Genomic DNA, 14,927 nt, shown 5'->3' with positions numbered 1-14,927 from the left:
ACATATAAAATAACATATATGTATATTATATATATATAACATATATAAAACACATATATATTTATATATAACATATATAAAAGACGCTTGCTCCTTGGAAGAAAAGCCATGACCAACCTACACAGTATATTGAAAAGCAGAGACATTACTTTGCTGACAAAGGTCCATCTAGTCAAAGCTATGGTTTTTCCAGCATCGTGTATGGATGTGAGAGTTGGACTATAAAGAAAGCTGAGCGCCGAAGAATTGATGCTTTTGAACTGTGGCGTTGGCGAAGACTCTTAAGAGTCCCTTGGACTGTAAGGAGATCCAACCAGTCAATCCTAAAGGAAATCAGTCCTGAATAATCATTGGAAGGACTGATGCTGAAGCTGAAACTCCAATACTTTGGCCACCTGATGCTAAGAGCTGACTCATGAAAAGACCCTGATGTTGGGAAAAACTGAAGGTGGGAGGAGACAGGGACGACAGAGGATGAGATGGTTGGATGGCATCACCGACTAGATAGACATGAGTTTGAGCAAGCTAAGGAGTTGGTGATGGACAAGGAAGCCTGGTGTGCTGCGGTCCATGGGGTCACAAAGAGTCAGACAGGACTAAGCGAATGAACTGAAAACATATATAAGCTTTACAAATACCTTATATATGTATTACAACACAATGAAACCTTGAATTTCTATTAATGACAACTACTACATTCTACCACTGTATTAAATGTTAGAGCATATATTCATATTTATTGCTTATGTACATGAAAAAATAAAGCCATTTAAAAAAGCAATCTGTAAGTACATGATGGTGGTGCAACTGAGTAAGTACTACAGAATGCAAAATAACAAAGACATTAGTGAAAAATAAAACAGGAGCCAAGTTAGAGCCTTGTCATAGAGTGCAGAACGAGTTCTAGAAGGAATAAAAAACATTACAAGTGAAGCAAAGTAGGTAAAAACACACAATACACAGGTAATCTTAAAAAAAGGACCCTGAGAAATTAAGATTATAAAAAGCTTTCACAGTTTCAGTTTTCGTGGTTCAGTGGTAAAGAATCTGTCTGAAATGCAAGAGATGCAGGTTCAATCCCTGGGTCAAGAAAATCCTCTGGAGAAGGAAATGACAACCCACTCCAGTATTCCTGCCTGGGAAATTCCATGGACAGAGGAGCATGACAGGCCGTAGTTCATGGGTTGCAAACTGTCAGACATCACTTAACCACTGAGAACTAAGTACAACAATTTGACATAGGTAGAAATAAGGAACCACTTCCTTAGTGTGGGAGGGAATAAGGAGAAAATATAATGAAGAGGTGAAGAATTTGGGCTTTGGTCAATAACTACTAACTCTGTGACCTTGGAAAAGTTATTTAAGCTCTTAATTTCCTTTCTGTAAAATCTGAGGAGTAATTACCTACTTAATATAGGTTTGCTGTGACAGTTGGGACCATAAAGAAGTCTAAGAGCTGAAGAATTGATGCTTTCAAACTGTGGTGCTAGAGAAGACGCCTGAGAGTCCCTTGGACTGCAAGGAAATCAAACCAATCAATCCTAAAAGGAAATCAACCCTGAATATTCATCAGAAGGACTGATGCTGAAGCTGAAGCTCCAATACTTTGGCCACCTGACTCGAAGAACTGACTCATTGGAAAAGACCATGATGCTGGGAAAGATTGAAGGCAAAAGGAGAAGGGAGCAGCAGAGGATGAGATGGTTAGACAGCATTACTGACTCAATGGACATGAAACTAAGCAAACTCCAGGAGATAGTGAAGGACAGGGAAGGAAGCCTGGCATGCTGCAGTTCACGGGGTTGCAAAGAGTCAGACACGGCTGAGTGACTTGAACAAACTACTATTTCTTTTAAGGCCTCAAACAGGAAAAAAGTATTACTTAATTTTTTTTTTAAAGAAGTGTTCCTTAAACATTTAAAGTAATTTTATAAGGTCATCTCTTACATATAGAATGAAATATTAACATATGTCTTTGCAAGTTACTATCAGGCTCTGAAGGATACCAGCAAACACTAGATTAGAACCTATAGTTTTCTCTCCTTTAGGTTATTGTGTTGTTATTGTTTTTAGTCACTAAGTCATTCCTGACTTATTGTGACCCATGGACTGTAGCAAGCCAGGTTCCTCAGTCCATAAGATTCCCCAGGCAATACTGAAATGAATCACCATTTCCTTCTTCAGAGAGATCTTCCCAACCTAGGGATAAAGCTGAATCCCCCCATTTCCTTCTTCAGAGAGATCTTCCCAACCTAGGGATAAAGCTGAGTCTCCTGCTTAGCAGGTGGATTCTTTACCGCTGAGCCATCTGAGAAGCCCCTTAGGTTACTGTACTTGTTACTAAAGATCAAATGTTTTAAATATTATCAGCTATTTTCAAGTTAATAAATGTTCATTGTCTCTCTTCCTATTCCCAAACAGGCTCAATTCTAATATATCACAAATTCTCTCTGCTTTGTATATTTAAAAACATTTTCTTTCCCAGGCACACAGAAAAAAGATATTAGAATTAATGGCTCCCTCGAAATCTAAACCAAAAGCCTCTACAGACTCAGAACTGACTTTTAGGTTGCACTTGATCTCCCTGATCAAATTTCAAAGAAAGGGTACATGAATATTTCAGTAAAAAGGAAAAACTAAAACTGCATGTCAACTTAAAAAAAAAAACATTTAGAACTGTCATCTTGAATTTTCCTTGTTTTCCTTAAGAATTTAAAAAATTTGACTTTTGAAATTTTCCACTAAATCAACCACTAAAAAGAATTGCCTAATACTTACATTTTTACTTTATTTTTCCAAATCATTATTTTTCTGTCCCTGGTTTAAAAGCTTTATTTTCCTAAACTAGAAGTATAAATTCTAGAAAAACATTTTTAGTTTTAATGAGACTTATACCTGGCCGAAACAGAAAGAAGGATCTTTTTACCTGGATATTTGGAATATAATCAACATCTAGATGCAAACGCAAGTTACAGAAAACCAAGGATATAAATCATTTTAATTTTCTTAAAGTCAGTGTCAGTAGGTATTTCTGCATATGACCATGATCTTTGTATGCTTCCCTGGTAGCTCAGATGGTAAAGAATCCACCTGCAATGCAAGAGACCCTGGTTTGATTCCTGGGTTGGGAAGAGCCCCTGGAGAAAGGGCATGGCAACCCACTTCAGCATTCTTGCCTAGAGAATCCCCATGGACAGAGAGGAGCCTAGCAGGCTACAGTTAGTCCTTGGGGTCACAAAGAGTTGGACATGACTGAGCAACTAAGCACAGCACAGAACAAAGTTGCAGCTACTTCCTTGAGAAAAGAAAATCAAATCTAAATGTTAAGTTATGTTTAAATACAGTTATTTAATGCTATACACTTTGTGAAATCTGTAAATCTAGATTCAAAAAGAACATATTTTAACAACAACGTATTTTCAAGAATGTTTCCTATTGTAAATAAAGTCCAATCTGTAATTACTTGAGAAACAAAAAATTTCCAAGCTTCTACAAATTTGTATCTCTTAGCTTTAGAACAGAAAATCATGGAGAGGACCCAATTTATTTAGTTGATCAACAAATATTTATTGTGCACCAACCAAGTACAAAGGTTTTCCAGGTGCTGATAATATAGCAAAAAATAGAACAAAATAGACAAGGCCCTGTCCTCATGGAGCTTACATTTTAATGAAGGGAGACACAGAATAGCAGGAAAACATCCATTGTGCCAGAAATGATAAATGCTATTGAGAAAAGCAAAGCAAAGAAGGACAACAGGGACTCCAGGGGCAGGGGTACTACTTTAAATGCAGTGGTCAAGGAAGGTCTCCCTAGGTAACAAATAAGGAAAGATCTCAAGGAGAGGGAATAACTACAGGATTTTTTTGGGGAAATCATTCAGGCAGAGGAAGCAGTAACCTCATGGGCCCTGAGGCAGGAGCTTCCTAAGTATCTACCTTAAAGAACAGCAGAGAATCCACTGTGTAGAGGGATTATGTGTGACCTCACAGGAGTGATCTCCTAGACTAGAGAGAGGGATACTGAGGACACTGGAGAGGAGACAACTGATAAAGGAAGGGCAACAAAAAGAGAAACGGAGACGGGTACGTATGCAAGGGAGTGATGATGAGGACAACCATGGAATTGATCCCAGGCAAGGAGAATGTATGAGATATGTAAAGGACTGCGAAAACATGGTTCCATCAGTCGATGGAGATCTTAATGACGGAATAAATAATTCTTGGAGCTGGGAAACTAGGACGAGTTGGTAGCATACTAATGGAATTCTTAAACATCTAGATTGGGAGTAAGAATTATTTGTGATTAAAACCTCTCTAGAAAACTACCATGGGCTTCCCTGGAGGCTTAGATGATAGAGAATCCACCTGCAACATGGGAGACCTGGCTCTGATCCCTGGGTTGGGAAGACCCCTTGGAGAAGAGAACGGCCAGCCCACTCTAGTATTCTTTTTTTTTTTTTTTCCACTCTAGTATTCTTGCCTGAAGAATCCCCATGGACAGAGGACCTGGCAGGCTACAGTCCATGGGGTCGCAAAGAATCGGACACCGCTGAGTGACTAAGCACAGCACAGTAGCAGGAACAACCATGGCAGTGGGGGGCGCTGTAGGGATAAAAGGTCAAGAAGTCAGAGGCTGGGGTAGTAGACAGATCATCTACACGGACACTGAAATAACAAAGAATTAGGATACAAACAGTGTTGGCGAGTGTGAAAGTACATTTAAAATCTTCAAAGAAGAGTGGAGGGATGAGGAAGGGAGGATGAGAAGCGAACTGCAGGATGACAGCAAAAAAAAAAAAAGATAAGTAGATAACATGATTTAATGATCCAAACTACAAAGCCGGAAACTGTTAGGGAGGAAGAAAGATGATCTGGATATGACAGTGAGAGCCACAGGGACATCTATTCTATCTCTAGGCTCAGTAGTAAAAGGCTTTAGGAGAGAAAGCATAACTACTTAAGAGTGCTAAGGAAGCAATGGGGTCAGGGTACAGCCAAGTTTCTTTTAAGAGTTAGAAGGCAAAGGCAACGTTCTAGAAGAAGTTAAGTTTCTGAGAGACTTTATAAAGACAGTAAGTTTTAATAAAATGTAGACATTTTAAGAGTTGGGAAGGATAGGAAAAGTCTCAGATTCAGGGATGCAAAGAGCTATATGGAGATGAGAGTCTGGATAGTGAGAAAAGACCACACAATCTTGGGCTTTTTAGTATAACTGCTAACACAGGAATAAAGCACATAACCAGAAAAAGAATACAAAATAAAAATGGGAGAAGACACAATACAGCATGAGCTAGAGGTTACAGGCCAAAAGTCAGTGACTTTACCTGTTTTCTAAAAACTGTTCAAAGAAATGAAACAGAAAAGGTACAAAATTACTGCCTATGATATCTAGCTAGAATACAAAGTAGGCAGACAAAATGATGAAATTAAAAAAAGAATACAAAATAGCAAACTAACATTAATTTGTTCTATCAAATCAGTACTCTAGCCTTAATTGATTTTTAAAAACAGCTACCACTAGATGCATCATATGATGAATTACTTAAGTAATTTTACCTCAAAAAGCAAATCAAATATTACCAAATATAATAGAAGAAGGCTTAAAGAAAAAAGAGAAAGCAATTCGTACATAAAATAATAAATAAAGACTTGGGTCAAGTTAAATAAATTGTATTAAAGTAAAAACAAAGCCTCCTTTATCTACTGCTCTGCTTTTGAAGAAATATGGAAAACATTACTTAAACTAGGCCACTTAAAATTATGCCCATGTTGGCCCATTAGAAAAAACTAACCAAAAAAAGGAATTCACCAAACATTAAAAGGATGATCAGAACCAACACAATATAAAAGTTATGAAACGGCACTCTAAAATACAAACTTTTCATAATTTATTAGACTGCAATATACAGTAGCATGGCACAATGTGTTTTTAAAATTTATACTGTGTGTTTGATCCCTAGTCAGTAATCCACCAAATTTTAGGCAAGAAAATTGATGCCATAATTGTGTTTAAATGGTTCACATTGTGTATTGAAAAAAATCTTTAGAGAAAGAGGAAGAGAAACATCAAAACAGTAAGATAAAAAAGCCAAAAGACGATCAACATCAAATAAAGAAAATCAAACAATTCCCTTCTCTTTGGACACTGTAAAGAAGTGTATTTTCAACAGCAAATTAAAAATCATAAGAGATCTGCTTATACATACTTTTGTGTGTTCATATGGAATGTCCACAGAAGGGTGATAGCATACTATTGTCCTGGCATCAGATGTCAGAGCAAGCTCTACTTTGCTTAAAAAAAAAAAAGAAGAATGAACGTTTCAGAGACAAATTTATACTGTATTCAAGGCAAAATGAGTATTAGAGCTGAAATCTGTTAATCACCAATCCCTGAAGAATGCCATGTCACTGGACTGGCAAAGGAGGTACCCATATCACAGGAGACAATTCAGATCATCCCACAAAGTATGTCAATTTAACTACCACAACAAACCCATTACCCATGATTTTATCTATTATCCTCCAAATTACTTGTTAGTTTGTTCTCCAAATCTTTGGAAGAGATCTTCATGTTCACTCATCACTATTAATAGAACTTCCTTTCCTTATCTAAAAGCTACTTTCAAAAAGCTATAAGATTACTTGAATTATTAAAGCTGAAGATCAGCAAAATACATAATCTTCCAAGTAAAGGATCACCTGAATTTCCAATCATAAAGATTGTAGTTGAACACTTTTTCTAGATCAGCATTTCTCCAAGCGTCCTTGGCATAATGTAAAACATGTAAGATTCAATCTTTTCAGGTTCAAAAAGTGGCACCTATTATCTAGTCTTGTTGCATCACTATCCTAACACTAAATTTACAATTAAAACTGGTGTCAAGAGATACGAAAATACATTTTTACTAAAATTCACAATAAAACAACTTTGTGGGGCTTTCCTGCTTCTTCAGTGATAAAAAAAAAAATCTGTCTGCCAATGCAGGTGATGGGGGTTTGATCCTTGGTCCGGGAAGATCCCAGATACCACGAAGCAACTAAGCCCACTGCACCACAACTACGGAAGCCCACATGCTCTAGAGCCCCGTAGCTCCAACTACTGAGTCCCCCATGCCAAGAGCCCGTGCTCCACAAGAGAAGCCACCAAGATGAGAAGCTGGCACACAGCAATGAAGGCCCTGCTCACTGCAGGTAGAGAATGCCCAGACAAATCAACAAAGACCCAGCATAGCCAAAAATAAATAATTAAATAAAAGTAACTTAAAAAAAATACTGTAGCTTCTGCACATAGGACTCTGCTATAAAGGACAACATTCCATTCATATGCTATTCCTAGTTCTTAGCATACTGACTAGAACTGAGAAAGTACCAAATAATTTGTGGTTAAATTAAATATTTGCAATTTAGGATTATTCAATATCAACAAAAGAAAAGATATATAATTGTTTAAGCTAACAGATATGAACTCTAAGAGAAAATCATAAAAGTAATTAACTTCTCAAAAAAACTAAAGAATGCTTCAGGAAGAAAAGACAGCATTTCTATCAGCACATCTGTCTTAGAACAAATGAAGTATTCACCGAAACACAATGATAAATGATTTTTATTTAAAACATTTATAAGTCCAGACACTGGGTAAATAAGATCACTGAAATATTTTTTTTAACAAAATTAAAGAAAGAATAATCAGAAAAGAAAACAGAAGTACCAAAACAAGAAATAAAACAATCATTTCAGTTAGAGCTAAGAGACTCATTTCTTTTTTTCCAATTAGATTTCAATACATACCAATTATAGTCATCTGGAAGAGAAGAATACGTAGATTTGTGACCAACACAATATAAGGTTCCGTCTGTAAAAACCCCAAACAGTAAAATGGATTTAGTTCATTTGAGCATATATTCTCACATAAATGTACAGTTAGGTTTACCCATTCAACCAATATTTACTATTTTCACTATGAAACAGGGTTGTACTTGGAGCTAAGGATTCAGCAAGTTAAGATCCTGCCCTCAAAAAAGGTTCAAATCCGGTGAAAGAGGGACACTAAACAAACAACTCCAACACAAAGATAAGCCCTGTTGGCACAGAAGGATTGGGAGTAGAAGGGGCACACCGACAAGCTGCAAAACAGGAGCACAGGTCCAAGAACACTTCTCCAGCGGAGATGATCTTTAGGGTGTCCTGAAGGCTGAGGCAGTAAACTGGAGCTATTAGTGGAGGAGTACAACGTTCCTTGCTGCTGCTGCTGCTGCTGCTAAGGCACTTCAGTCGTGTCCAACTCTGTGCAACCCCATAGACGGCAGCCCACCAGGCTCCGCCCTCCCTGGGATTCTCCAGGCAAGAGCACTGGAGTGGGTTGCCATTTCCTTCTCCAATGCATGAAAGTGAAAAGTAAACGTGAAGTCGCCCAGTCGTGTCCAACTCTTAGCGACCCCATGAACTGCAGCCTACCAGGCTCCTCCGTTCATGGGATTTTCCAGGCAAGAGTACTGGAATGGGATGCCACTGCCTTCTCCGACAACGTTCCTTAAAGAGGTAATAAAAAGTGCCAACAAAAGAACATAAAACTTTATAGTGTTGGGAATTCCCTGGTGGTCCAGTGTTTAGAACTCGGTGCATTCACTGCCAGGGGCTGGGTTTGATCCCTAGTCAGGGAATTAAGATCCTACAAGCCAGAGAGCACAGTCAAATAAATAAATAAAAACTTTAGTGCAACTGGAGTGCACAGTCCACAAAAGAGGAGTGTTTAAGTGACAAAATACAAAATAAACTGTTCAAAATCAACTTTTCTTAATCAAAATGCTGACATTTCCTTTTTTAAGAATATCTGCAAATTCAAATGGAGAAGGCAATGGCATCCCACTCCAGTACTCTTGCCTGGAAAATCCCATGGACGGAGGAGCCTGGTGGGCTGCAGTCCATGGGGTCGCTAAGAGTTGGACACGACTGAGTGACTTCACTTTCACTTTTCCCTTTCATGCATTGGAGAAGGAAATGGCAACCCACTCCAGTGTTCTTGCCTGGAGAATCCCAGGGACAGAGGAGCCTAGTGGGCTGCCGTCTATGGGGTTGCACAGAGTCGGACACGACTGAAGTGACTTAGCAGCAGCAGCAGCAAATTCAAAAGCCATATTTTTTTGACAGTTTGTAAAAGGTTTCTCTAAGTCCAGAGAAATGATAACTCTTTTAAATATAAAGGAAAAATGTAATTCAGTATGGTTAAAAAAAATTCTGAAATCTTCTGTAGAAAAGATCAACTTCTCTCAACTAGTCTTGTGCTCCTTAGTGTGGAATGCCATCCCAACTTGGTTCAAATGCGACTCATCTTTCAAAAGTCAAATGCTACTCTTCTATGAAATTCTTCCCTTCTCCCTGCCCGACAACCCCCATCACAGAAGAGCTATCTATTTTGCATACTCCGCAACCAACACTCCATACAACATTGCTATACCATCTCTGTGGTCTTTCTTTTTTTTTTCAATGCACCAGTTATTTATACGTATCAAAGATGTCTAAACAAAGTTGCATTTTCCATCTTTGTATACCTCTCCTTTCCCCAAGGATTGCATATACTTAAGAGTTCTAAATATAAATCCTTACTCAAATACATTAAAAAGTACCTTAACAAAACTCACTAGACCGTAAAAGATTCTTCAGCAAAATGTTGACCTCACAATTCCACTGATGTAAAGATAACAAAAATACAAAGAATTATAAATATAACCTCATCTTTCAAAAGATTTATTAATTTTCATTATCTGGCATAATACAGAGGCGTATTCATTAAGACAAATCAGAGGGTAATGTAAAAATCATTTATAGGTATTTTATTTTGTTTAACACTGTTGGGGATCTTAACTATGTATGGATTAGTATTAAAAGTCATTTGTATTCTCTGAACACAAACCAGCTAAGTGATCTACATGCTTGCTGAAAGAAAAGAGGGTTGGGTGGCAGAGGAAGGACAGAGAGAATTTACCATTTTTTAGGTAGGCAAGAGGGAAAACTCAAGACAAGACTTTCAGTTCAACAGAAACTGCACAATTTCTACTCTGCACTTACAGACATTTGTTTGTACCCTCATGACACATACATTCTACCTTCTATTCCACGTATTGTTTCCATAGTTGTCTACTTTAACTACGAGTCTAAATAAATTCTTAAATGAACATCCTGCTTATTATTGTGTCCCATATCACGCTTAATAAAAAAGAAGAGACTGCTAAACCGCCTCTGAAATGTTAACTTCTGTATAACTAATACTTAAAAAACTTATTTGACATTTTAGCAAAAGAAAAATTCTAGATATGGTTAAGTATCAGAAGTTCTAAAGGCCTAATTAGGACTGATGCCAAAGTTAACATCAATCAATCCAAAGCAACTCAATATGCCAAAAAGAATCTCCCATGAGAGTCAGTTCTCCACATCTCAAGGACTTTTCCTGTTTTATGTATATATTTACACACACACACACACACACACACACGTTTAACTGCATTATGATACGATCTGTAAAAGCTGATAGTCCCATTCATTTTCAAATGCTGAATTATCTTAAATTACTTCAACAAAAAGTATATTGAGAAGACACAGTTTTGATCTTAGCTCTAATTTATCAGATGTGCAACTTGGTTGAGTTTCTGAGGGCCAGAGAACTCTCATCTTCAGAAAGAGAATGCCACCACATGATAAGTAAATTATTGTAAAATTCAAAGTTGTAAACATCAAAAGACTTAAAGCGCTTAAAAGCTGTAAAATTTCCACAGTGACTATATATTTCAGAGGGTTTTTAATGTTCCTTTTGGAGTATAGGGAGGCCTTTTAATTTGTGCTCATTGAATTTTCCAATAACTGTTTGCTTTGCCTCTAATCTTTTAACATCCTTCCCTTTTGTATAAAATATCAATAGCAACAGTAGTAATAATATGTTACCTTCACTAGTAATAATACAAATTGTGTAGAATAAGGGGCTTCAGGATGCAAGAGGTTAGGTAGTCAATGATTATTAGGATGACTGATGATGGAGTTATTTTCTGGGATAGCCCAACTGGTGAAGTCTGCATAGACATTTTTAACTTTGCCATGGGCAGATTAACTGGTTTTCAGATTAACCTGAGTGAGGACAAACTGCTGTTTCAGGACATGGACTAGGTCAAAATTGATTAGGCCTGATTTCCCATCAGCCTTGGGGCTGAGTTCCTATCAGAGCAAAAAAGAGACTAACTGCAGCAGAGCTCTCTCCCCAAGTTCTCAACAACAAAAAATGCTCCCAGGTAATCAAGGGCTGACTGCAGTTTTGTTTTCACTGATTTTAGTGTATATCTAAAGACTCTTAGCAATCTCCTCCTCTTTACTTTATTATACTTTTACTTATATAGTTTTTTACCCATTAGTCTTCAAATAACTCTTTTCCTCTTAACTCAGTCAGTTCAGTTCAGTTGCTCAGTCGTATCCAGCTCTTTGCGATCCCCATGAATCGCAGCACACCAGGCCTCCCTGTCCATCACTCCTGGAGTTCATTCAAACTCATGTCCATCGAGTCGGTGATGCCATCCAGCCATCTCATCCTCTGTCGTCCCCTTCTCCTCCTGCCCCCAATCCCTCCCAGCATCAGGGTCTTTTCCAATGAGTCAACTCTTCCCTTGAGGTGGCCCAACTATTGGAGTTTCAGCTTTAGCATCAGTCCTTCCAATAGGAACGTTCAATTACAAATGGTAGTCAACAGGAAACATGAACAAAATTAAGACTGGGCAGAGATGAGTAAAAATGTTGGCTGACTAGCTAAACATGAAAAAGAAAACCTATTGTAGCATTCTAACCATGTCTGCTTTAGAAATAGGAAAATGCAGTTCACAAACAGAGGAAAAGGGAAGAGAAAAGAAGGCTGGTTGGGAAATAAGATTTTAATTGCCTGTTTATTTATATAGGTCATGGTTTTGACTATCAAACATGTATTACTAGGCTTTGGAGAAAATATTACACTGTATTTCTTCAGAAAAGGAATAAATTACATTTTTTAAAAAAATTACAGAGAAAAAATACAAAAGAATACACCAAAATATTAACATAATCATCTTTGTAAGATGGAATTATACATCTGGCCCTTGTTTGCTAATTTTAAGAACTGCCGAAAAAGTAGTATGTGAGGACTTCCATGGTGGCTCAGTGATAAATTTGCCTGCCAATACAGGAGACATGGGTTCAATCCCTGGTCGCGGAAGATCCCACCTGCCAGGGAGCAACTAAACCCTAGAGCCACGACTATCGAGCTGATGTTCTGGAGCCCAGGATCCGCAACTACTGAAGGCCAAGTGCCCTAGAGCGCTTGCTCCACAAGAAAAGCCGCCTCAATAAGAAGCCCGAGCGCCGAACAAAGAGTAGCCCTGGCCTCTGCACCTAGAGAAAAAGCCTGAGCAGCAACCAAGACCCAGCAGAGCCAAATAAATAAGTAAATAAATAAACACTTTTTTAAAAAAAGTGGTATGTGAAAACATAAGTGATTCAAACCAGAAAAAGTTCCTCTTTATTAGTCCTTCACTTGGCCTCAGTTAAATCCCACTTGTGGTCTACAAAGATAACTTACTTGGTCCACATCTTTTACTCTTCATTTATAAAAGTTGATATACACATACGGGTCAATCATCTTTCAAATGCACAAAGTAGATCATAAAACAGATACTGTCTGACATACACCCCTCTCTATACAAGGATCTTTCCACATCATACAATATGCGGAATATATATACCTCCTATATAAATAGCAAGCACATACAATAACTAAACACTGTAAATTTTCTTCAGTGAACACACATTATGATATAATATTTGAAAAAGTTTAAAATCTCTTAAACATTAAAACAAAAACAAACCCAACTTACTTTGAATTGGAAATAAATGTTTCAAGATAGTTCTGCTTGATATTGCCCATTTTACTGCTGCCAATGCCATGGTGAATCAAAATGCTTATCAGGCGGTATAAAGATGATTTGAAGAGAAACTGCTTTCAAAATCTGCTTCTAGATATAACAATCTTCACCCCTGCATGAGAAATAAAGAGAAACAAGTGCTACCTATGATAAACTGAAGCGACACAACACACTGAACACCGCAAAATAAGATCACTACCTAAAACCATAGACACTAACGCAAAACTTTTTACACAACTTTCTCTTTCCAGGCAATACAGGACAAAGAGCAACATCATCAGATGTTATAGTTATCTCCATTCAATGAGTGCACAGCCAATGTGTAATTACTCTTAGAAACAGTCAGTCACACATGCTATACAGAGCATTCTCCTTTCATAAAGCTAATGTGTCTGTGTACAACCTCCCAGGCACCAAATACAAGATCTTATTACATCTCTTACAATGGTATTGCTTCTGATTAAATGAAATATTAAACAAGAAGACCCAGCCTTGGCTTATTAAGTACTGACTTAGAGAAACACACATAAACATCCTATCCTAAAGCCCCAAATAACATGTCACCCTCTTTATATATGTATGAGATTTCTACCTTTGCAAGGTGTTTTCACTACCATTCATTTTACTCTCATATTAATCATGAGAAGTATCTTTATTTTGATTCATGAATTAATTAAAGTACAAAATGTAAATAACTTGCTTCCAAGAGCTTCAGAGTCAATCATTTACAAACCGGGAAAGTTTGGGCAAGTCATTAAGCAATCCTCTGTTTCTTCCAAGGTAAAACGGCGGAAAACAACTCCAGGCTGCTGGGAATAAATGACATACATCACTCGTTTGCAACTGACTATTCGACGACTATTCCCCACACCCCCATCCCCGCACAGTGATAAAATCGTACTTTATCAGTCTTAGTTGCTAAATTATGCAGCTGACTCCTTGCACTGTCGGTACATTAGCACTGACATCCCCGAAATCCTTTCTATAGTTTACAACCCATTTTCCTATACATTATATGCTCTTTCACAAGTGTGGAAGTAGGCATCTCCACTTGAAAAGCTAAGAACCTAGGCTCAGAGAAGTCAAACGGTTTGTCCGCCCACTTTACCGCTGCTTAATAGGTGGTATGGTTGAAACGCAAACCCGTATCTTTCGACTACGAACTGAGGAACAGAACGTTTTAAACGACATTCTGTCTGAAACCCAGGGATCAGATTGTTCACCTCAAAAAAAGAATTCAGAGGGTATATCCGTTGGCCTGGAATTCAACCCTGAAGAATACAGGGTTACGGAGAGCCTGAGAGGGACTGAGGTTTGAGAAACAGGCTACCAGAACTAACACCTTTCACCTGGAGCGTAGCTCCCACAGGAAGCGCGAGGATACACGCCGGCCGTTCTGCAAGACAGCCTGAGTCTGGTCATGCCAGAGGCTTTATCCTGCCGTAGGATAGGAGATAGGAGACCTCAACACTTGCCAATAAGCCTCTGGGCCCGCCGAGTTTCTAGGGACCCCTAGACAGGAAAAGGAGAGGGCAGCGGTTACCTGCACTGCTGCTCACCGCGAGCCCGCCATCTTGCCTCACTCCGGGGTCTAGGCGGCCCAGCTCCACGCGCCTTCCTGGCCCGCGGGGCACTCTGGGAAATGTAGTCTCCGCCGGAAGGAGCCCAAGGTGCCCGGGTGGGGGCGCGCGGTAGCATGGGGTGCGGAGCGGGGATTCATCCAACCTGCTCCAGGGTTTAGTTGCAGCGGTTCGCCAGCAACTTTACTAGCACTATCTTCAAAAACAAATTCACTGCTCCCCGCTCATATCCTTAAGAAAGTAACACACACTATTCTTTTAAGGTTTATATCAATAATCGGAGCAACTTGAGATCCATCCTCCGATGAGTTAGGTTTCCTACCGAAAGAGACGTTTCAGAGAAGCATTGAAGGAGTAGTGGCGTTGGATTTAACGTTTGAAATGGGGAAGCGGGGCAACCCTTCAACCTAAAAGCC

The 14,927-nt window shown here is 38.5% G+C and overlaps 1 protein-coding gene across 3 annotated transcripts in view; it reads right to left on the bottom strand.

Annotated features, from left to right (window-relative positions):
- The window catches only part of MRPL42 (mitochondrial ribosomal protein L42), a 29,744-nt gene extending 15,185 nt beyond the window's left edge, over positions 1-14,559 (bottom strand). The window contains exons 1-5 of one of the 3 annotated variants that reach the window (XM_005679817.3): positions 14,475-14,559; positions 13,665-13,737; positions 12,884-13,043; positions 7,791-7,854; positions 6,209-6,293 (exon numbers count right to left, since the gene is read on the bottom strand). In XM_005679817.3, the coding sequence (XP_005679874.1) occupies positions 6,209-6,293; positions 7,791-7,854; positions 12,884-12,953 (219 nt within the window). In that variant the 5' untranslated portion in view covers positions 12,954-13,043; positions 13,665-13,737; positions 14,475-14,559. Of the gene's footprint in view, positions 1-6,208; positions 6,294-7,790; positions 7,855-12,883; positions 13,044-13,631; positions 13,741-14,474 lie in introns of all 3 variants that reach the window. The other 2 variants (XM_018047624.1, XM_005679818.3) reach the window with 2 other exon arrangements.

This window comes from Capra hircus, chromosome 5 (genome assembly GCF_001704415.2).
Source record: "Capra hircus breed San Clemente chromosome 5, ASM170441v1, whole genome shotgun sequence".
Classification (NCBI taxonomy): domain Eukaryota; kingdom Metazoa; phylum Chordata; class Mammalia; order Artiodactyla; family Bovidae; genus Capra; species Capra hircus.
Note: the sequence above shows the minus strand (reverse complement) of the source record. Positions and strands in the feature narration are given on the sequence as shown.